The sequence below is a fragment of the Heptranchias perlo genome, unplaced genomic scaffold (genome assembly GCF_035084215.1).
Source record: "Heptranchias perlo isolate sHepPer1 unplaced genomic scaffold, sHepPer1.hap1 HAP1_SCAFFOLD_64, whole genome shotgun sequence".
NCBI lineage: Eukaryota > Metazoa > Chordata > Chondrichthyes > Hexanchiformes > Hexanchidae > Heptranchias > Heptranchias perlo.
Window position 1 is genome coordinate 1836199 of NW_027139666.1, and position 24887 is coordinate 1861085.

General features: G+C 45.5%; 1 protein-coding gene across 1 annotated transcript; it reads right to left on the minus strand.

Moving 5' to 3' along the window:
* Nucleotides 1–21268: 21268 nt before the first annotated feature.
* LOC137318042 (platelet glycoprotein VI-like) lies at nt 21269–23073 on the minus strand. The gene is made up of 2 exons (XM_067981021.1): nt 22850–23073; nt 21269–21586 (listed from the first exon to the last, which is right to left on the minus strand). The coding sequence occupies exons 1-2, from the start codon at nt 23016–23018 to the stop codon at nt 21276–21278; spliced, it is 480 nt and encodes a 159-aa protein (XP_067837122.1). The 5' UTR covers nt 23019–23073; the 3' UTR covers nt 21269–21275.
* Between the last annotated feature and the right edge of the window lie 1814 nt (nt 23074–24887).

The following is a 24887-nucleotide window of genomic DNA, read 5'->3' on the forward strand; positions in this document are numbered from 1 at the left end:
CAATTTGCCTTTAACAAATTCTGCTAGATTTCCTTTATTAATCCACAGTTGTCCAAGTGACTACTAATTTTGTCCCTCATTATCATTTCTGAAAGCTTCCCCACCACCAAGGTAAAACTAACTGGCCAAAAGTTGCGGGTTTATCCTTACACCCTTTTTTCAACACGGGTGTATCATTTGCAATTCTCCAGTCCCCTGGCACGGCTCCCGTACCTATGGATGATTGGAAGTTTATGGCCAGTAACTCCGCAATTTCCAACCTTACTTCCTTCAGGTTGCATCCCACCCGGACTGGGTGACTTATCTACTTGAAGCACAGCTGGCCTTTCTCGTTTACAGATTGAAAATTATTGGATGGGATAAACATAGTAAGGGAAGAACTGCTAAGGGGTTTGGTATCTTTGAAAATAGATAAATCACCAGGCCCGGATCAAATGTATCACAGGCTGTTAAAAGAAGCCAGGGAGGAAATAACGCAGGCTCTGACCATCATTTTCCAATCCTCCCTGCATACGGGCGTGGTGCCGGAGGATAGGAGGACCACTAACGTTGTACCATTGTTTAAAAAGGGGGAGAGGGATACACTGAGTAATTACAGGCCAGTCAGTCTAAACTCCGTGGTGGGCAAATTATTGGAATCAATTCTGAGGGACAGGATAAACCGTCACTTAGAAAGGCACGGACTGATCAATGACAGTCAGCATTGATTTGTTAAGGGAAGGTCGTGTCTGTCTGAATTGATTGAATTTTTTGAGGAGGTAACAAGGAGGGTCGTTGAGGGTAAAGCGTTTGATATAATCTACATAGATTTTTAGCAAGGCTTTTAACAACGTCCCACATAGCAGACTGGTCAAAAAAGTACAAGCCCATGGGATCCAAGGGAAAGTGGCAAGTTGTGTCTAAAATTGGCTTAGTGACAGGAAGTAAAGGGTAATGGTCGACGGGTGTTTTTGTGATTGGAAGGCTGTTTCTAGTGGCGTTCCACGGGGATGAGTACTAGGTCCCTTGATTTTTGTGGTATATATTAATGATTTGGACTTAAATGTGGGGGGCATGACTAAAAATCTTGCAGATGATACAAAATTTGGCCGTGTGGTTGATAGGGAGGAGGAAAGCTGTAGATGTTGGAAGATATCAATGGACTAGTCAGGTGGGCAGAAAATGGCAAATGGAATTCAATCCGGAGAAGTGTGAGGTAATGCATTTGGGGAGGACAAACAGGCAAGGGAATACACAATAAATGGGAGAATACTGAGAGGTGTAGAGGCAATGAGGGACGTTGGAGTGCATGTCCATAGAAGGTAGCAGGTCAGGTAAATAAGGTACTTAAGAAGACATACAGAATACTTTCATTTATTAGCCGAGGCATAGAATATAAGAGCAGGGACTTTGTGCTAGCAATTTATAAAACACTGGATAGGCCACAGCTTGAGTATTGTGTACAGTCCTGTTCACCATATTACAGGAAAGATGTAATTGCATTGGAGAGGGTACAGGAAGATTTACCGGGATGTTGCCAACACTGGAGAATTGTGGCTCTGAGGAAAGACTGGATAGGCTGGGGTTGTTTACTTTGGAACATAGGAGGCAGAGGTGTGATTCAGTTGAGGTGTACAAAATTATAAGGGGCCTAGATAGACTGAATAGGAAGGACCTATTTCCCTTAGCAGGGATGTCAATAAACAGGGCCAGAGTTTTAGAGTGATTGGTAGAAGGATTAGAGGAGAGCTGCGGAAATATTTTTTTTCACCCAGAGGGTGGTGGGAGTCTGTAAATCACTGCCTGAAAGGGTGGCAGAGGAAAAAAAAACTAATCACATTTGAAAAGTACCTCGAATCATAGAATCATAGAAGTTCACAACATGGAAAAGAGGCCCTTCGGCCCAACATGTCCATGTCGCCCAGTTTATACCACTAAGCTAGTCCCAATTGCCATCACTTGGCCCATCTCCCTCTATACCCATCTTACTCATGTTACTGTCCAAATGCTTTTTAAAAGACAAAATTGTACCCGCCTCTACTACTGCCTCTGGCAGCTCGTTCCAGACACTCACCACCCTTTGAGTTAAAAAATTGCCCCTCTGGACCCTTTTGTATCTCTCCCCTCTCACCTTAAATCTATGCCCTCTCGTTATAGACTCCCCTACCTTTGGGAAAAGATTTTGACTATCTACCTTATCTATGCCCCTCATTATTTTATAGACTTCTATAAGATCACCCCTAAACCTCCTACTCTCCAGGGAAAAAAGTCTCAGTCTATCCAACCTCTCCCTATAAGTCAAACCATCAAGCCCCGGTAGCATCCTAGTAAATCTTTTCTGCACTCTTTCCAGTTTTATAATATCCTTTCTATAATAGGGTGACCAGAACTGTACACAGTATTCCAAGTGTGGCCTTACTAATGTCTTGTACAACTTCAACAAGACATCCCAACTCCTGTATTCATTGTTCTGACCAATGAAACCAAGCATGCTGAATGCCTCCTTCACCACCCTATCCACCTGTGACTCCACTTTCAAGGAGCTATGAACCTGTAATCCTAGATCTCTTTGTTCTATCACTCTCCCCAACGCCCTACCATTAACGGAGTAGGTCCTGGCCCGATTCGATCCACCGAAATTCATCACCTCACATTGATCTAAATTTAACTCCATATGCCATTCATCGGCCCACTGGCCCAATTTATCAAGATCCCGTTGCAATCCTAGATAACCTTCTTCACTGTCCACAATGCCACCAATCTTGGTGTCATCTGCAAACTTACTAACCATGCCTCATAAATTCTCATCCAAATCATTGATATAAATAACAAATAACAGCGGACCCAGCACCGATCCCTGAGGCACACCGCTGGTCACAGGCCTCCAGTTTGAAAAACAACCCTCTACAAACACCCTCTGTCTTCTGTCGTGGATATGCACCTGAAGTGCCACAACCTACAAGGCTATAGACCAAGTGATGGAAAGTGGGATTAGGTTGGGTGGCTCGTTTTCGGCTGGCGCGGGCACGATGGGACCAATGGCCTCCTTCTATGCCGTAATTTTGTTATGATTCTACCTGCTCTTCATACATGTTTAGCCCATCCAGTATCTCAACTACCTATCTTTAACTTTGTCTTTGGCATCATCTTCTTCCTCAGTAATGACAGATGCAAAGTATTCATTTAGCACCTTAGCCATGCCTTCTGCATCCACGTGTAGATCTCCTTTATGGTCCTTAATCGACCCCACTCCTTCTTTTATTAACCGTTTGCTCTTTAATAGCCTATAGAAGACTTTCAGATTCCCTTTTATGTTGGCCGCCAGTCTATTCACGTGCTCTCTCTTTGCCCCCCCCCCCATTGTTTTTTTCACTTCTCCTCTCTCTTTGCCCCTCATTGCTTTTTTTCACTTCTCCTCTGTACTTTCTATAATCAGCCTGGTTCTCATTTGTATTATCAATCTGATATCTGTCATACTTCCCCTTTTTCCGCTTTATCTTACTCTCTATCTCTTTCGTCATCCTGGGAGCTCTGGATTTGTTTGGCCTACCTTTCCCCCTCATGGGAACCTACCTAGACTGTACCCCATCTCCTCTTCATCGGCCGCCTATTGTTCGATTACAGTTTTGCCTGCCAATCTTTGGTTCCAATTTACCCGGGCCTGATCCGTTCTCAACCCACTGAAATTGGCCCTCCTCCAGTTACGTATTTTTAGTCTAGATTGCTCGTTTTCCTTTTTCATAACTAATCTAAACCTTATGATAGTATGATCACTTTTCTCTAAATGTTCCCCCCATTGACACTTGCTCCACTTGATCCACTTTATTCCCCAGAACTAGATCTGGTAATGCCTCCTTCCTCGTTGTACCAGAAACATACAGATCAAGAAAGTTCTCCTGAATACATTTCAGAAATTCCTCCCCCTATTTGCCCTTTACACTATTACTATCCTAGTCTTTATTAGGATAGTTGAAGACCCCATTATCACTACTCTATAGTTCTTGCACCTCTCTGTAATTTCTCTGCAAATTTGTTGCTCTATCCCCTTCCCACTAGTTGGTGGCCTATAGAATACACCCAGTAGCGTAATGGTGCCTCTATTGTTTCTTAACTCTAACCAAATAGATTCTGTCCTTGACCCCTCCAGGACATCCTCTCTCTCCAGCAGTACAATATTCTCCACAATCAGTACTGCCGCTCCCTTTCCTTTTTTTACTTCCTTATTTTCCTGATCATTTTTGTGGAAAAATTCGATAAGGCCAATAATTGGGCGAGGGTAGCTTGATCCGGAATTTACCCGCACCCATTGGCCGCTGTGCAGGCAGGAAGAGAACTTCGTCCTGTCTCAGTGCTCACCACCAACTTGTGTTGAAATCCAGGCCTTGCACGTCGATTCAATGCAATTCGCACCTTACACCAGCAGGGGGAGCTCCAATCTCTTAAAGGGAGTATGTCTCTTACAATCTCTTAAAGGTAGCTGGTACCTGATATTTGCTAAAAAAAATAACAATCTGCTATCTGCACGGATTCTGAACGGAGATCAGACATCGCACACGTAAAACACAGATGCAGGTCTCATCCCTATGTTTACACACTGATAAGTTATGGTAAAACCTTGAATAAAGGTTCCACACGACTAAAGTCCACATCCACCAATCTGCATGCCAGACCTCACCAATCTGCCGATCCGAGTTCGTACCCGACCTGCGAGAATGTGTGCACCGATGTTCTCTGCTGATGCACTAGGGACCTTGGTGCAAGAGGTGGACAGAACGAGAGACATCCTATTTCCGCGGGAGAGTGGGCAAGAGAACCTGCAGACATATGTCCAAAACGCAGTGGAAGGCTGTAGGGGACGAATTCAATGCCAGGCGCACAGCATCATGAATATGGATGCAGTGCAGAAAGAAGTTCATCGCATTGACGTGAGTGGTAAAGGTGAGTGAGGTAAACTTTCAAATGGCGTCTCCTACCAACTGCACCATTAGCCGCATCCTTTGCTCCATGCACTACTCCTTTACTCTTTACTCACATACCAACAAATTCTTTCCATCAATACTCATCTCTTCCCATCAGATCCTTCCTCTCACCCTTACACATTACCACTATTGCATGCCGCCCACCCACAACTCACAGGCCACACACACTGGCAGCTATTCAACCATGACAGGCACATCACCCAGACATACGTCCCACTTTCTTGCAGGAAAGGTGGCGCATATCAAGAGGCAGCAAATGGCAGTGGCATTTAGCCCTTCGAGCCTGTTACGCCATTCCATGAGATGATGGCGGACGTGTGACCTAACTCCAAATACCCGCCTTAGCCCCTATGCCTCAATGCCCTTTATGAAGATAAATCTATCAATCTCACATTTAGAATTCACAATTGAGCGAGTATCAACTGCCATTTGCAGAAGAGTGTTCCAAACTTCTCCCACCCTTTGCGTGCAGAAGCATTTCCTAACTTCATCCCTGCACGTCCTGGCTGTAAATGTTAGGCTATGTTCCCTCGTCCAACCGTTCAAGTGTAGGAGACCTCTTAAAACAGTTACAAATATATCGGCAGACAGAAGCAATAATGCGGCCACTAACCTGTAAATCCTGCATGGTCCCTTTAAATAACTCTGGTGGGTGTCCTCCATGCACTTTAAGACATGTTCAGACGGTCATGTTTAAGATTGTGCGTTGAGTTGAGCGTTCAGTGCAAAAATGGTGACTATCACTTTAAATCAGCGTTGCACACTGATTGTTTGTATTTTCTCCTTACTTTACATGATTCCAGCGTTCGTTATCTGCCCCTGTGCTAAATTCTGTTCCAAGATGGCGTCCAGGGCACGTCACGCTGGAAACGTGCGTGCTCAGCCAAGACACCATCTTGATTGTTCGGGAGTCCACGTCGCACCGAAACAACGGGCACTGCACGGCCCAATTTAGCACCCCATATTACTCCACCCATTCAGGGTAATTATCATATTACTCCACCCCTTCAGGGTAATTATCATATTACTCCACCCCTTCACGTTAATTATCATATTACTCCAACCTTTCTGTGTAATTATCATATTACTCCACCCCTGCAGTGTAATTATCATATTACTCCACCCCTGCAGTGTATTTATCATATTATACCAGCCCTACAGGGAAAATATCAGATTACTCCACCCCTTCAGTTTAATTATCATATTATACCAACCCTTCAGGGAAAATACAATATTACTCCACCCTTTCAGGGTAATTATCATAATATACCAACCCTTCAGGGTAAATATCATATTACTCCACCCCTTCAGGGTAATGATCATATTACTCCAACCCTTCAGGGTAATTATCATATTACTCCAACCCTTCAGGATAAATATCATATTGATCCAAACTTTCAGAGTGTTTATCACATTACCCCAAACTTTCAGGGTAATTTTCATATTACTCCAACCGTTTAGGGTAATTATTACTTTAATCCAATTCTTCAGGTTAAATACATTGCTCCAAACTTACAGTGCAGTTATCACATTACCCCGTTCAGGAAGTTATCATATTACTCCACCCCTTCAGGATAATTATTATATTACTCCACCCCTTCAGGGAAATTATCATATTACTCCAACCCTTCAGGGTAATTATCAAATTACTCCAACCCTGCAGTGTAATTATCATATTATTCCAACCTTCAGGTTAATTATCATATTTTTCCAACCTTCTGGGTAATTATTATATTACTCTTACTCTTACGAGTATTTATTTCATCTTCTTAGTCCTCTCTGTGAAATATCAATTCTGATTACCTGGGCTGGAATACCATGGTTCTGGTTTTGCAGGTGGCCCTTAATGATTCAATTTTATTTTAAATTCTCAAGCTTTCGGAGGCTACCTCCTTCCTCAGGTGAACATTTTTCCACATCGTTCACCTGAGGAAGGAGGTAGCCTCCGAAAGCTTGTGAATTTAAAATAAAATTGCTGGACTATAACTTGGTGTTGTAAAATTGTTTACAATTGTCTACCCCAGTCCATCACCGGCATCTCCACATCTTAATGATTCAGGCAGCACAGAACCCTTCCCTACACACTGAGACCTGCAGAAAGATTCAATCAGGGCGGGTTCAGCATTAATGTGCTCCTGGGTGTGGCTGGAACGAAAAAAATCGAAAAAGTTGAAATCGATTTTCAGGGGAAAATGTTGCTGTGCTATGGGGAAAGGGCAGGGCAGTGGCCTAAATGGAACAGAGTTTTCAAAGAACCGGCAACAGCACAGTGGATTGAATCGCTACCTTCCGTGCTGTATCATTCTATGATTCTATGAACTTACCACCGGGTTATAAAACTGGTGTTTATAAATATAAGAATTTCACACAACAAGCCAACAAAAGGCAACCACACACTAAAAGCGGAGAACAAGAATCAGGGAAATATTTTGGGAATAGGTCCAACCTCGTAAGGCAACAATTTCAAACATTGGAAATGAGATTTCACTTCTCAATGGTGCCGATATTGACTGGGCCTCGTTGAATCCTTTAACCACTGGGTGGATTCGAGTTCGGTTACTCGCCATCTGGTGGGTCTTCCTCTCGTAACCCCGATCTTATCTTCATCACTGCGTACACACAGGCATCCGGGTTGGCTGTGGGAGTCGCGGCCTTGAGACTGCGAGCAATCCCACCACGATTCAAAGCTGCAGTCCTCAGAGAAGCATAGACAACATCTGGCTCTGCGGCATTCGGATCCTGCGAAATGCGAAATATACAAATGTTCCGGTCAGAGATGCAAGATGGATACATGTTTGAGCCACTATTGTGGCTGTATTGAGTGAGTTTTCCTTCAATGAATTGGCAGGGTAGAATGATTACTATTAGGGGTGGGATCTTTTCTAATTTTAGGTGATGGTGTGAAATAGACAGGGCGCTAAATTGGGCCGTGTAGCGCCCGTTGTTTCGGCGCGACACGGCCTCTGCGATATCCAAGATGGCGTCTTCCAGCGTGACGTGTGCCAGACGCCATTTTCTCATAGGAGTTAGCGCAGGCGCAGATAACGAACGCTGGAATCACGTAAAGTAGGGAGAAAATGGCTTCAATCAGCGTACAACGCTGATTTAAAGTGACAGACACCATTTTGGGGCTTAACGCTCAACTCAACGCACAGTCCAAACCCCGACCATCTGAACGTGCATAGAGTGCCTGGAGGACCCCCCACCGGCGTCATTGAAAGGGACCTGGTAGGGTTCACAGGTTAGTTGCTGGATTATTGCTTCTGACTGCGGAGACATTTGTAACTGTTTTTGGAGGTCCGCTCCGCTTGAATACTAGGACGAGGGGACATAGCATAACATTTGGAGCCAGGACATGCAGAAATGAAGTTAGGAAATGCTTTTCCGTGAAAGGGTGGGAGAAGTTTGCACAGTCTTCTGCAAACGGCGGTTAATGCGAGCACAATTGAGAAATCTAAATCCGAGATTGATAGATTTCTGTGAACCAAGGGTATTAAGGGATATGGGGCTAAGGCGGTTATATGGAGTTAGGTCACATGTTCACCCTGATCTGATAGAATGGTGGAACAGGCTCGACGGGCAAAATGCCACCGTCCCTTGTTGCCTCCTGTTATCTGCCGGCTTCTCCTTCAAGAAAGCGGGACCTGTGTCTGGGTGATGTGCCTACCCTGGTTGCATAGCTGCCAATGTGTGTGGCCTGTGAGTTGTGGGTGGGCGGCTTGCAATGGTGGTAATGTGTAAGGTTGAGAGGGTTGAGTTCTGATGGAAAGAGTTTGTTGGTATGCGGGTGATGGGGGGTGTCGTGCATGGACCAATGGAGGAGGCTGGTGGTGTAGTTGGTAGGAGACGTCAATTGTCAGTTGACCACTCATGTAAAAGCACTGTACTTCTTCCGGTTGTGCATCCATGTTCATGATGCTGCGCGCCTGGCATTGACTTCATCCCTTACTGCCTCCCACTGCCATAGATGTCCCTCCTTCTGTCCACCTCTTGCACAAAGGCATCTGGTGCATCAGCAGGGAACCTTGGTGCACGGAGTCTCAGAACGACAGATTGGTAGGCGGTGGCATGCAGATTGGAGGATGTGGCATTTAGTGGTGCACAACCTTTATTCATTTTTTTAACATAACTCATCACTACTTAAAAATAGGAATGGGACCTGCATCTGTGCTTTACGTGTGCGATGTCTGATCTCCTTTCAGACTCCTTGCAGACAACAAGCTGTTATATTCAGCAAATAACAGGTACCAGCTACCTTTAAGAGATTTCTAACAGACAGCCTGCCTTTAAGAGATTGGTGCTTCCCCCTGCTGGTGGAAAGTGCGAATTGCATGGAATCCTCGTTCAACGCTGATTTCCAACGCAGATTGCAAGGAAGTCCTCAGGCCTGACAAAAATCTCGTACTGCCTGCGCAGGGACCGTTGTGTGCGGGGTTATAGCGGATCGTGCTACTCCCGCCCAGAAACAGGCCCTATCCAATTTCCCCCTTGAACCTTTACTTTCCAATAATAGAGCTGTACAAAAAACCTATTTCTAAATGATTGCAACCAGCATAAACAGTTTTGTGCCAATGCTCCCGGTTACAGTGCGGCTGACTGCTGCTGCTTCAAATTAATGAAAGAACTTTGCCTAAATTTCAATCCCCAGCACAGATTCAAGTGTAGTAACGGGTTGGTTCACGATACATAATTGATTTGGACTCTGGAATCGGAAGTTCAATTTCAAAGGGGCCATAAATATAAGATAGTCACTAATCAATCCAATAGGAAATTCAAGAAAAACTTCTTTACCCAGAGAGTGGTGAGAATGTGGAATTCACTACCCCGAGGAGTAGTTGGGGCGAATAGCATAGATATATTTAAGGGGAAGTTAGATAAACACATGCAGGAGAAAGGAATAGACCAATATTTTGATGGGGTTTGGTGAAGTAGGGTGGGAGGGGGCTCGTGTGCGGTATAAATACCAACATGGGCCAGTTCGGCCGAATGGCCTGTTTCTGTGCTGCACAATCCAAATAATTCTATGTAATACTCACGTTGTGGCCTGAGCGAGAAGCTACGGCATCTACAAGGGGAAAAAAGAATCGTGTTTAGCTCCAGATGTCACTTAATTGTTGGTTGTTGTCGGGGTTTTGTTTTCCTGTCCTCTGTGCAGTAAGGAAGAGCTGTGACGAGCGCCTGAATAAGATTAGGGGGGTAGAAATTTGTCTCGGGCTGAAGCGCAAATCAGGCGGTGTCACATTTGCTGCCTGTTATATGCTCCACCCTATATCAAGTTCCAATCAATGCCAGGTCAACAAGATCGGTATAACAAGTGTGGAATCCACCAAAACTGGGAAGTGTCACATGAGACATTAAAGTATCTTGGGGAGATCTCCCCCTTAATTATCTTTCAGGAAACGTTCAATCTTTGCATTATTTGATCATCAGGGTAAATCTAAGCCGTCACTTACTTTTCTTATGGAGGCAGAACCAGGCGAGTCCTAGGAGCAGGATGACTGTTATCACTGCGGCACATCCGGCCACTATCTTGATCAGCCAGCCTTGAGAGAGTCGGGATATTAAAAAAGACAAAGAAATAATAATTTGCAAAACGGAGAAACTCTACACAACGGGGTAAAAAATTGTTTTTAGGCATTGTCGCAAAACGGGTGGTGGTTTCACAGCCGCCACCCAGTTTACGACCGTCCAGATAGAATTGAATATCTGGTTAGGCCTGTAACAGACGGCCGTTGCGTTAACGCCCGTTTTGCACCACTGCCCACAACGGAGTTCCACTCCAATCTTTGCTATTCCTACCCGGTCGAAATCCTGCAGTGCCATGACACAGCTGGCTGACAGTTCCAAACATTAATACTGACGCAGATGCAGACCCCCATCTGGAATATCTGTAGGTACCTGCATCTATATGTACCCCATTTGTAGTTTTCATTACCTACTACTTTGTACTGCAAACAGAATCTGACCCTATTTTAGGAACTAGAAACGAGGGACATAGAGACACTAAGAACTGTGGAGGAGCAGAGCAATTTGTGATCAGGCACAAATCACTAAAAGCAAGTGGACAGGTACAACATTAAACAAAAGGGCTAATGGAATATTGGTCTTAATCTCAAAAGGGCTGTTGCAGCTGTACAGAGGTCTAGTTAGACAACATCCGGAAAACTGTGTTCAGTCCTGGGCACTGCACCTCAGGATGCATACATTGGCCTTGGAGAGGGTGCAACGCAGATTCGCCAGAATGATACCGGAGCTTAGAGGGTTAAATTATGAGGACGGGTTGAACAAACTTGGCTTTGAATCGCTTGGTTATAGAAGGTTGAGGCGTGATCTAATCGAAGTGTTTAAAATGATTAAAGGATTTGATAGGGTACATACTTGAAGAACAACAGAAAATGCTGGAGAAGATCAGCAAGTCAGGCAGCATCTGTGGAGAACGAAACAGTTAACGTTTCAGGTCGGAGACCTTGCGGGAGAACAAAAGATGTTGAAAGAGTTAAAGTTTTTTTTAGCAAGTTCAGAGCCAGGGAAAGGGGGGAGGGAGGGAGGATAGAGGAGGGGAGGGCAGGAAAGAACAAAATGGAAGGTCTATGATCGAGTAGAGGGCACGAGTGATTAAATGTCAAAAGGGATGATGGTTCAAGGTAAGGAAGGTAGTAATGGGACAGGTTAAGAAAGAAAAGATTGATCAGGAGTAGATGTAAATGGCAGCAGAAGAATCATTACCAACAATGGCTGACCGAAAAAATGGGAGCAGTGGTTATGATCTGAAGTTATTGAAATCAATGTTGAGTCCGGAAGGTTGTAAAGTGCCTAATCGAAAGATGAGATGCTATTCCTTGAGCTTCCATTGAGCTTCATTGGAACAATGTAAGAGGCCGAGGACGGAGAGGAGAGGGAAGGGGAATTAAAAAACAAGCGACCGGCAGGTCAGGGTCATGCTTGCAGACAGAGCGGAGATGTTCAGCAAAGCGATCATCCAGTCTGCGTTTGGTCTCCCCAGTGTAGAGGAGACCGCACTGGGAGCCGCGGATACAGTATACTAAATCGAAAGAATTAAAAGTAAACCACTTTTTCACCTGGAAGAAGTGTTTGGGGCCGCGGACAGTGGGAAGGAAGGAGGTGAAGGGGCGCGTGTTTCATCTCCTGTGCTCACACGTGAAGGTGCTGTGGGGAGGAGAGCGGGTGTTGGGAGTAATGGAAGAGTTGACCAGGGTGTCGCAGAGGGAGCGGCCCCTTCGGAATGCTGAAAAGGGAGGGGAGAGGAAGACGTGTTTGTCGTGGGATCGCGCTGGAGGTGACGGAAATGGCGGAGGATGATCCGTTGAATGTGAAGGCTGGTGGGGTGGAAGGTGAGGACAAGGGAGACCCTATCATGGTTCTGGGAGGGAAGAGAAGGAGTGAGCGCTGAACTGCGGGAAATAGGACGGACATGGCCGAGGACCCTGCCAACTACAGTGGAGGGGAATCCTCGGTTGAGGAAAAAGGAAGACCTATCGGAAGCACTGTTGCGGGAGGTGGCATCATCAGAACAGATGTGATGGAGGTGGAGAAACTGGGAAAAGTGAATAGAGTCCGTACAGGAAGAGGAGCGGGAGGAAGTGTAATCAAGGTAAGTTGTGGGATTTAGTCGTCTTATAGTAGATATTGGTTGACAGCCAAACCCCAGAAATGGAGGTAGAAAAGTCTAGGAAGGGAAGAGAAGGGTTTGAGATGGACCATGTGAAGGCGAAGGAAGGGTGGAAATTGGAAGCAAAGTTGGTGACATTTTCTAGTTAGGGGCGAGAGCAGGAAATGACAACGATACAGTCATCAATGTACCGGAAAAAGAGGTGAGGGGAGGGACTTGAGCAGGAATGGAACAAGGAATTTTACACGTATTCCACAAAAAGGCAGGCAGAGCTTGGACCCCTACAGGTTCTCATAAATACCTGAAGGGAAAAAAATTGCAAGGCTATGGGGTAAGAGCGGGGGAATGGGACTAACTCGATTGCTCTTACAAAGAGCTGGCAAGGGCTCGATGGGCTGAATGGCCTCCTTCGGTGCTGTAACCATTCTATGATGCAATACAGTTCCTCTGCTGGGGGAGTCCAGAACAAGGGGGCGACACCTTATAATTACATCTGGGCCGTTCAGCGGCAATATCAGTAAACGCGTCTTCACACAAATGGGAGTGGAAATCTGGCACTCTCCCCCAAAAGGCCGTAGAAGCTGGGGGTCAAATGGAGGTTAAAAACTGAGATTAATAGATTTTTGTTGGATAAGGGTATCAAAGAATGTGGAGCAAAGGCGGGTAAATGGAGTTGAGGTGCATATCAGCCACGATCTGAATGGCAGAGCAGACTCGAGGAGCTGACTGGCCTGGTCCTGTTCCTCTGTGGTTGTAACACTTGAATTACTGTGCGATTTCATACTGATTAGAAATTAACTTGTAACGGCTGGCTAGTAAGTTTTAACATGCTGGTTATAAATGGAAATTTTACGTGCTGTGGTCTCTGATTTAGAACGTTGAGGGTTCCAGGCATCGCACCAGGGAGTTGAGCACTTGCTCTTTTAAATTTATGCGATAGTATAAAACGGGCAATGTTTAAATGGCCACTCGAAATAGCTCTAACACAGAACATTTGCAAGAGATTCTTATGCCAGAGCTCGCCATCTTTCAGTAACAGACGCTGATCGAATTGTACACTGACCTCAGGACAATAAATGAATTACACTTCACCATTTCAAAATTTACTATTCCATTGCTCTCCTGGCCGGACTCCCACCTTGCACCCACCATTAACTTGAGCTCATCCAAAACTCTGCTGCCCCGTATCACCCCCTGTGCTCGCTGACCTACATTGGACCCCGATCCGGCAATCCCTCGATTTTAAATTTCTTATTCTGGTTTTCAATTCCCTCCATGGCCTCACCCCATCCCTATCTCTGTAACCTCCTACAGCTCAATGACCTTCCATGATCTCTGCGCTCCTTCAATTCTGGCCTCTTGCACATCGCCGATTTCCTTCGCCCCACCATTGGCGGCCACGCCTTCCGCTGCCTAGGCCGTAAGCTCTGGAATTGCCAACCTAAACCTTTCTGTCTCTGCACCGCTCTCTCCTTCTTTGAGACGCTCTTAAAACCTACCCCTTTGACCCAGCTTTTGGTTACCCGTCCTAATATCTCCTTATGAGGTTCGGTGTCAAATGTTGCCTGAAAAGACACCTGTGAAGCGCTTCGGGACGTTTTACTACGTTAAAGGTGCTGCATAAATGCAGGTTGCTGTTGTTTAGATTCTCCATCAACTTGTCACCAGTGTCAACTAGCGCCGAAACCCCCGCATACAGAATCGCGGTTGTTGCGTGAATACACACATGACCGTTGGTTATTTCTACTCTGACCACCAGAGGGCGGTGCAGGTCGCGTCAGGTTCGCAGCAATAATGCAAAACTCCCTCTCTCACAGATCCTCAGACTCCCTCCCACCTTCAGAGAGAGTGGGATTGTGGAGATGTGACATGGATGTACCTTTTCTCCAGCTTTGATTCTTCGGTGTGGGCGGTTTCACAACAGGAATTTCTGAAATGGCAAAACATAATAACGTGAGGCCCTTCAAAATTTTATGCACTTCAATTATATCTCCCCTCAGCCTCCTCTATTCCAAAGAAAATGACCCCAACCGATCCAATCTTTCCTCACAGCTGAAATATTGTCCTTTGAAAGAGCTATCCAATTAGTCTCACTGCACTGCTCTTTCCACACAGCCCTACAAATGTTGTCCTTTTCAAGTATTTATTCAATTTTCCCCTTTTGAAAGTTATTATTGAATCTGCTTCCACCACCCTTCCAGGCAGTGTATTCCAGATGATAACAACTGGCTGCATAAAAACAATTCTCCTCATCTCCTCCTCTGGCTCTTTTGCAAGTTATCGTAAATCTGTGTTCTCTTGCTACTGACCCTCCCACTGGTGGAAAGAGTTTCTCCCTGTTTATTCCATCAAAGTCCTTTGAGACGGCCCGAGGTCGTTGAAGATGTGATATAAAAGCAAGTGCTTTTTTTCAATGTGTTGTAAGTACCACTCAACTTTCACAGTTACCTGCACCAGATCACTGCGCGGTGAGTGATACATTCCCTGCTTTACCCTTCTCTCATAGCCACAGGTGTAGTTCCTTGTCCCAGCTGTGTCCCTGATGGTGAAAGTGGCTGACTGCTCAGAGCCGGACACATTCTGTGCCTCCACGTGGTTGCGCTCGCCATCTCTGGATAAGTGAAAGCTGCCCCCGGAGGAGTGAAGGACCCCTGTGCAGGGAAATCCAACGAACTCTCTTTACTGACCACACCGAAGCAGGATTGACAGAAATGTTCGATTTCGAGAGTGTAGCTGCAATTGACCAGATGCAGTGTACAGGAGTGGTTTACAAGAGACAGAAAATTCCTGGGCGCCAAAACTTTGGACGGGGCATAGAACAGGCGGCTGATCTTGCGTTATCCCAAGACAAATTTCTACCCCTTTGCCCATTATTACCGCTGCAGTTGGTTAACAAAAATCGATGGAGGGGGCAGAGCGGCTATTTTAACTTTCTGGGGATAGAGCAAAACGGGTGATATCGGATGGGCCGGCCATGGTACACAACTGTCTTGATTTCAATTTCCATTGACATCATTTTATAATATCAGCGAAATACGCGATATTATTGGCGGATTATAAGAGAGATCAGAGCTCAGATATGGATCGGCAGTGGGCTGGTGTCGACACTTGCGAGGTTGTTTATGGTCTGTAGTTTCTGGGCGGGGGCGGGTGGTTGTTGAGCTTAGAGATGGAAATTTGGCGGGTGAATTGCACACTCTGGGCGGAAATTTCGATAGGTGCCGTTTTTGGGCGCAGGTAGCCTGATGTGCTTTTACCCCGCGCCCAATGGCCCCTGCGCAGGCGGAACACAAGTTTCGACCCACCTGAGGACTGACCTGCAATCAGAGTTCCTTTCCTGGCCTTGCACGTGGAATCAATGCAATTTGCACTTTCCACCACCAGAGGGAGCACAATCTCTTAAAGGGAGGACGTTTCTAATAAATCTCTTAAAGCTGGCTGGTACCTGTTATTTGCGGAAAATAACATTCTACTGTCTGTTCAGAGTAGGATGAGAGTTCAGACATCGCACAGGTAAAACACAGATGCAGGTCCCATCCCTATGTTTACATACTGATGAGATATGTTAAAATGTTGAATAAAGGTTGCATGCCACTAAATCCCACATCCTCCAATCTGCACGCCAGACCTCACCAATCTGCTGATCTGAGTTGTTACCAGGCCGGCGAGAGTGCATGCACCAAGGTTCTCAGCTGATGCACTAGAGGCCTTGGCTGCAAGAGGTGGACAGAAGGAGGGACATTCTATAACCTCAGTGTGGGGGGCAAGAGGCTCTCCAGACATATCCTTGAAAGACAGGGTTAGGCAACGGGGTAAGAAATCAATGCCAGGCGCAAGAATCATGAACATTGACGCAGCGGAGGAAGAAGTTCAATGCTTTTACATGAGTGGGCAAGGTGAGTGAGGTCAACTCTCAATGGCGTCTCCTACCAACTGCACCAGACACTGCACCACATCCCCCACATACCAACAAACTATTTCCATCAGGATACAACTCTTCCAATCAGATGCTTCCTCTTACCCTTACACATTACCACTGTTTCAATCCGCCCACCCACAACACACAGGCCACACACACTGGCAGCTATTCAACCATGACAGGGACATCATCCATACACACGTCTCGGTTTCTTGCAGGAGAAGGTGGCGCATGTCAAGAGACAGAAAGTGGCTGTGGCATATAGCCCCTCGAGCCTGTCCCACCATTCAATGAGATAATGGTGGACATGTGACTTAACTCCATATACCCGGCTTAGCACCATATCCCTTAATACCCTTGGTTCACAGAAATCTATCAATCTCAGATTTAACATTTACAAGTGACCTAGCATCAACTGCGTCTGCAGAAGAACGTTCTAAATGTCACTCACCCTTTGCACATAGAAACATTTCCTAACTTCACTGCTGCACGTCCTGGCTCTAAATGTCAGGCTATGTTCCTGCATCCTAGTATTCAAGTGTAACAGACATCTAAAAACAGTTAGCAATGTCTCAGCAGCCTGAAGCAATAATCCAACCACTAACCTGTAAATTCTGCATGGTCCCTTTAAATGGCGCCGGTGGGCGGCCCTCCAGGTACCATTAGACATGTTCAGATGGTCGGAGTTGAGTCTTTACTTTGAGCTGAGCGATCAGTCACAAAATGGTGTCTATCACTTTAAATCACAGTTGCACACTGATTCAAGCCATTTTATTCCGACTTTACATGATTCCAGCGTTCGTTATCTGCGCCCGCGCTAACACATGCAACAAAATGGCGTCAGGCGCACATCACGCCAGAAACGTGCATACGCATCCAAGACGCCATCCTGGATGTCGAAGAGGCCGCGTCGCGCCAAACTACTTTGGAATTTCCTCTTTGCGCTCCATTTAAGGGATCTCACCGGCACTAAGGACAAAAATCTACCACAGCGTGCGTTTATAATTCAGTTCCTCTCATCCTGCCACATTTCATAAGGCGATTTAATTTACATTTACTCTAGTCCCGCCTCTTTTAGAATACTTGAAGAACATCAGCCGTTGACTCAGTGGGGAGCACTCTCACTTGCCTCTGAGTCAGAAGGTCATGGGTTCAAGTCCCCACTCCAGAGACTTGAGCCTATAATCTAGGCTGATACTTGCAGTCCAGTAATGCGGGAGCGCTGAACTGGAGGATGTGCTGTCTTTCGGATGAGACGTTAAACCTCCCAGGTGGACATAAAAGATCCCAAGGCACTAATAGAAGAAGAGCAGGGGAGATCTTTCCGGTCTCCTCGGTCAATATTTATCCCTCCACCAACATCACTAACAGCAGATGATCTGGTGATGACCATATTGCTGTTTGTGGGACTTTGCTGTGTGAAAATTGAGTGCAGCGTTTCTTACATTACATCAGTGACTCGATAAAGAAGAGGCGGGTTTGGGTCGGACACACGCCTGATTTGATGCTCCAATGAAGTTCCCAACGATGGGGTTAGGTTAAAATATGGGCTTCGAAAATCTTTACTGACTGAAGAATGTCACACTGGGTAGAATATTCAGTTGCAAAATTTACTTTGCTTGCAAGGCTCAGATATACATTTACATGATGTTGAACCTATGACTTACCTTTCACAATTAAATGCACCGGGTCACTGCGGGGCGAGATATATTCTTTCTCCTTTACCGTTTTCACAAAGTCACAGGTGTAGTCCCCTCCGTCAGTTGGGTCGGGGTCTGTGATGTTGAAGATGATTGATCGTTCGGAGCCTGAGACTTCCCGTGTATCAATGGGATTCTCGTTTCCTTGTCTGTAAAAGCGGGACCTGTCGGCGGAATAGCTGGCAGTGCAGTTAATCCGAACCCTCTCTCCCACTGTCACGACACCAGCGGCCGGGTCCACAGAGACTGTGGGCTTTGGCAGTTTATCTGTAATTAGTAGATTACATTGAGCAAATAAGAATTGTTTTGAATGTATCAAATCGATCGAGTAAAAAACACATTAGCCTAAGAGAGGGTGCAGAGGAGATTTACCAGAATGATACCAGGGATGATGGACTTCAGTTACGCGGAAAGATTGGGGAAGCTGGGACTGTTCTCCTTAGAGCAGAGAAGGTTGAGGAGAGATTTAATTGAGGTGTTCAGAATGATGAAGGGTTTTGATAGAATAGATGGGGAGAAACTGTTTCCACGGGCAGGAGGGTCGGTAACCAGAGGGCACAGATTGAAGATAATTGACAAAAGAACAAGAGGGGAGATGAGGAGACATTATCTTAGCAGCGAGTTGTTATCTTCTGGAATCCATTTCTAGAAAGGGCGGTGGAAGCAGATTCAATAAAAACTTTCAAAAGGATATTGATATATACTTGAAATGGTAAAAAAATGCAGGTTTCCAGCAAAGAGCAGCCGAGTGGCAATAATTGGATAGCTCCTTCAAAGAGCTGGCACAGGCATGATGGCTCTAATGGCCTCCTTCTGTGCTGTATGATTCTGTGTAAGGCTCTGTGTTAAGGGAAACGCCTCTCAAATAAATAGTGATGCAGGCTCTGTGTGAAGAGACACCTCTCGCAGTGAGATACAATGATAAAATCTCTGTGTAAAGGGACACATCTCTCAATAAGATGCTATGATACACTCTCTGTGTCAAGCGACAACTCTCTCAAGAGGAAAAGCGATACAGGCTCTGTGTGAAGTGATACCTCTCTCAAAAAAGATACAATGATACACTATGTGCGTGAAGGGACACCTCTCTCAAAGAGGTAAAGCGATACAGGCAATGTGTGAAGAGACATCTCTCCCAGTGAGATACAATGATACACTCTGTGTGTGAAGGGGCACCTCTCTCAGTTAGATACAGTGATCCAGACTCTTTCAATGAGATAGAGTGATCGAGGATAAGATAAGATTCATTTTGTCAAACACATTTTACACATTCTCCTGTCAGCTGGAATTCCCCGTGTACAATTACACACATCAGTCGCTGTCGCTGCACACTAACAATAGTATTTAGATAAAATTCTTAACTGGCCACAAAGCTTTTAGGCGAGCCTCCCTTACCTGATAAATTTAACACACGTTGTCACTGGGTGGTGAATATGCCCAGCTGCTGATATTCTCGAAGTATTCTGAGTATTTACACCTATAGCTGTTGCTGCCTTTCTGCGTTAACCCTCCAGCATCCTTAGTTATCGCGGTATATTTCACACTGGCAGGTTTTCAACCATGACAGTCACATCATTCATACACACGTCCGGCTTTCTTGCAGGAGAAGGTGGTGCATATCAAGAGATATCAAGTGGCGGTGGCATTTAGCCCCTCGAGCCTGTTCCACCATTCAATGAGATCACGGTGGACCTGTGACTTAACTCCATATACCCGCCTTAGCCCCATATCCCTTAATACCCTTGATTCACGGAAATCTATCAATCTCAGATTTATCATTGACAAGTGAGCGAGCATCAACTGCGTCTGCAGAAGAACGTTCCAAATGTCACCCACCCTTCGCATATAGTAACAATCCCTAACTTCACTCCTGCACGTCCTGGCTCTAAATGTTAGGCTATGTTCCTGCATCCTAGTATTCAAGTGTAACAGACATCGAAAACAGTTACCAATGTGTCGGCAGCCAGAAGCAATAATCTAAACACTAACCTGTAAATTCTGCATGGTCCCTTTAAATGGCGCCGGTGTGTGTGTGTGTGTGTGGGAGGGGGGAGCGGGGGTTCCTCCAGGTACTATTAGACACATTCAGATGATCGAAGTTGAGACTGTGCTTTGAGTTGAGCGATAAGTCCCAAAATGGTGTCTATCACTTTAAATCACCGTTGCACACTGATTGAAGCCATTTTCTTCCTAGTTTACATGATTCCAGCGTTCGTTATCTGCGCCCGCGCTAACTCATGTACCAAAATGGCATCTGGCGCACGTCACGCCGGAACCGTGCATGCGCATCCAAGACGCCGTCTTGGATGTCGAAGAGGCCGCGTCGCGCCAAACAACTTTGGAATTTCCTCTTTGCGCTCCATTTAAGGGATCTCACCGGCAGTAAGGACGAAAATCTACCACAGCGTGCGTTTATAATTCAGTTCCTCTCATCCTGCCACATTTCATAAGGCGATTTAATTTGCTTTTACTGTAGTCCCGCCTCTTTTAGAATACTTGAAGAACATCAGCTGTGATTCAGTGGGGAGCACTCTCACTCGCCTCTGAGTCAGAAGGTCATGGGTTCAAGTCCCCACTCCAGAGAATTGAGCCTATATACTAGGCTGATACTTGCAGTCCAGTAATGCGGGAGCGCTGAACTGGAGGAGGTGCTGTCTTTCGGATGAGACGTTAAACCTCCCAGGTGGACATAAAAGATCCCATGGCACTAATAGAAGAAGAGCAGGGGAGATCTCTCCGGTGTCCTCGGTCAATATTTATCCCTCCACCAACTTCACTAACAGCAGATTATCTGGTGATGACCATATTGCTGTTTGTGGGACCTTGCTGTGTGCAAATTGGCTGCAGCGTTTCTTACATTACGTTAGTGACTATACACAGAAGAGGCGGGTTCGGGTCGGACACACGCCTCATTTGATGCTCCAATGAAGTTCCCACCGATGGAGTTAGGTTAAAATCTGGGCTTCTAAAATCTTTACTGACTGAAGAATGTCACACTGGGTAGAATATTCAGTTACAAAGTTTACTTTGCTTGCAAGGCTCAGATATACATTTACATGATGTTAAACCTATGACTCACCTTTCACAGTTAAATGCACCGGGTCACTGCGGGGCGAGATATATTCTTTCTCCTTTACCGTTTTCACAAAGTCACAGGTGTAGTCCCCTCCGTCAGTTGGGTCGGGGTCTGTGATGTTGAAGATGATTGATCGTTCAGAGCCTGAGACATCCCGTGTATCAATGGGATTCGTGTCACCTTGTCTGTACAAGCGGGACCTGTCGGCGGAATAGTTGGCAGTGCAGTTAATCCGAACCCTCTCCCCCACTGTCACGACACCAGCGGCCGGATCCATAGAGACTGTGGGCTTTGGCAGTTTATCTGTAATTAATAGAATACATCGAGCAAATAAGAACTGTTTTGAATATGTCAAATCGATCGAGGAAAAACACATTAGCCTTAGAGAGTGTGCAGAGGAGATTGACCAGAATGACACCAGGGGTGAGGGACTTCAGATACGCGGAGTGATTGGAGAAGCTGGGACTGTTCTCCTTAGAGCAGGGAAGGTTGAGGAGAGATTTAATTGAGATGTTCAAAATGATGAAGTGTTTTGATGGAATAGATGTGGAGAAACTGTTTCCACGGGCAGAAGGGTCGGTAACCAAAGGGCACAGATTGAAGATAATTGACAAAAGAACAAGAGGGGAGATGAGGAGACATTATCTTAGGCAGCGAGTTGTTATCTTCTGGAATCCATTTCCTGAAAGGGCGGTCGAAGCAGATTCAATAATAAATTTCAAATGATATTGATTTATACTTGAAAAGGAAATATTTGCAGGATACCGGGCAAAGAGCAACAGAGTGGGAATAATTGGATAGCTCTTTCAAAGAGCTAGCACAGGCTTGATGGCCCGAATGGCCTCCTTCTGTGCTGTATGTTTCTGTGTAAGGCTCTGTGATAAAGGACACGTATCTCAAATAAATAGTGATACAGGCTCTGTGTGAAGAGACACCTCTACCAGTGAGATACGACGATACAATCTCTATGTAAAGGGAAACCTCTCTCAAAGAGGAAATGCGATGCAGGCTCTGTGTCAAGGGACACCTCTCTCAATATGATAAGATGATACACTATGTTTGAAGGGGCACCTCTCGCAAAGAGGTAAAGCGATACAGGCTCTGTGTGAAGCGATACTTCTCTCAATAAGCTATTGTGACACACTCTCTGTGTGAAGGGACACCTCTCTCAAAGAGGTAAAGCGATACAGGCAATGTGTGAAGAGACATCTCTCCTAGTGAGATACAATGATACACTCTGTGTGTGAAGGGACATCTCTCTCAAAGAGGTAGAGCGATACAGGCTCTGTGGGAAGAGACATCTCTCCCAGTGAGATACAATGATACACTCTCTTTGTGAAGGGACACCTCTCTCAGTAACATACAATGTTCTAGACCCTCTCAATGAGATGGAGTGATCGTGGATAAGATAACATTCGTTTTGTTAAACAAATTTTACACATCGTCCTGTCAGCTGGAATTCGCCGTTTACAATTACACACCGCAGTTGCTGTCGCTGCACACTAACAACAATATTTAGATAAAAGTCTTAACTGACCACAAAGATTTTTGGCGAGCCTCCCTTACCTGTTAAATTTAACCACACGTTGTCACTGGGTGGTGAATATGCCCAGCTGCTGTTATTCTCGAAGTATTTTTTGTATTTACACCTGTAGCTGATGCTGCCTTTCACCTTTAACCCTCCATCATCCTTTGTTTTAGCGGTATAGTTAACTTCATTGAAATATGCAAACATTTTGTTTTTTGTTTTTTCGTTATTTCTGTAGAAATCAACAATGCATTTGCTGTGAGCGAAGTGACAGGTGAGTGAAACTTCTTCTCCCAGCAGAATTACACTCCATGCTGGATCCATCGACAGGGTCGGTTTGACGAAGGAAACTGAAGAATAAAAAGGATTTCATTCATGGGAAGTTTGGTGCAATCATTCTGATTCAGGCCTCATATTGTGTCGCCTCAGCTGCCTTTACATTCTTCTTCGCGTTTGTTTAACTCTAATTTTAACCTAACCAACCAGGGCGTGTAATAGACGAGATCGGGTCGGACGCCCGTTTTACACCCTGCGCGATGTTTACTCTACATTGACTTCAATAGAAGAGTAAAATCGGACAGGCCGTAAAATCGGAGTTGGACTCAATTCTCACCGGCCCGTTATGTTAAAATGACCCCTCTCTCAGTGAGATACAATGTGTACAGGCACTTCTCTCAATCAGATACAATGATACAAGCTCTGTATGAAGAGACTCCTCTCAATAAAATACAGTGATACAGGCTCTGTATGAAGAGACTCCTCTCTCAAAGAGATACAGTGATGCAGGCTCTGTATGAAGAGGCTCTTCTCTCAAAGAGATACAGTGATGCAGGCTCTGTATGAAGAGCCACCTCTCTCAAAGAGATACTGTGATACAGGCTCTGTGTGAAGGGACAATTCTCCCTGTATCAAATCAGTTGCACGGCGCTGCTGCCTGTTTGCCTCTCACATGGGATTAATTTTAACCTAACCCGCCTGGCGGGAAAACCACAGGATCGGGAGGAACGCCAGTTTAACACCCTGCCCTATATTAATTTCCTTGACTCGAGCGGGGCGCACAACCAGCTTTGTGCCCGATCCACTCAGTTTCTCGACAGGCGGATTAGGTTAAAATTAGCCCTTAAGATCCATCCGCCACTAGGATAAGTTTCTGATTTCATTGTTTCTGAGACAGTAACAGTGCAGCCTGGACCCAGAACTGCACCCTACAGGCTTCCAGGAAATAGATTGAGGGGCTTAGATGGCAACATTACAAGGCAGATCTCAGTCAAAACTAGTGGGTCAACACAATCATCCACACGGATGAGAAGGGCCTTGTTGGCGAGTGAACCGATATTCTGGATGTAAATGAGAAGGAGTGGTGATCGATCCACTGAAGAGTCTAAGCGGGTAGTGGAGTCGGGGTTGGTGGGCGGTGCGGTAAGTGAGACGGGAAGGACGTTTTAGAGCTTAACTCTCAGCGGGAGCGGTGGGTGGGAAGATCAGCAAAAGAAGAGGACGGGGCGATGGTATTGGTGATGCTGTTCGTAAGTTACGATTGACAGAGCTCTCAACGTTTGGAGAATGCCAAGAGCGGCACAGAGGGCAGCTGTGGACTTACTCACGAGGAATTCAAGCCTGTGAGAGCAAAAGAGTAGGAAGGCCTAGGAGTAGTGATGTATTGAGTTACTGGCGTTAGGGAGGGGTGGAATACACAAGAGGGAAATACAGACCACGGAGAAGCAGGAAAGGGATCTGGGGGAGATGAGAGATTTATCATTCAAATCATCCAGGCAATGCTTGGCTTTTGCCAAATGTGATTTGAATTGCTTACAATACGAAACACAGGTTAGATCAAAAGAAGTGATGTTACCATTCAGTCGAGCATTTGTCCGCGAAAGTGCATAGAATTCGAGGCAAACTATTGAGATGGGTAGGGCATTGGTTAAAAGGTAGGAGACAGAGAGGAGGGATAATGGCTAAATGCACCGATTGGTAGGACGTGACTAGTAGTGCCTTCCAGGGATCTGTACTGGTGCCTCAGCTTTTCACTATATTTACCAATGACTTTTATGAAGGAATTGGTAATTCGTATTA

Bases quoted from the DNA above. Each gene is read 5' to 3' on its own strand.
- LOC137318042 (XM_067981021.1), bottom strand. From the start codon at position 23,018: ATGTTTGCATATTTCAATGAAGTTAACTATACCGCTAAAACAAAGGAT. The intron at 21,587-22,849 runs GTAAGGGAGGCT...TATTAATTACAG, and splicing joins CGTGTGGTTAAATTTAACAG to ATAAACTGCCAAAGCCCACA.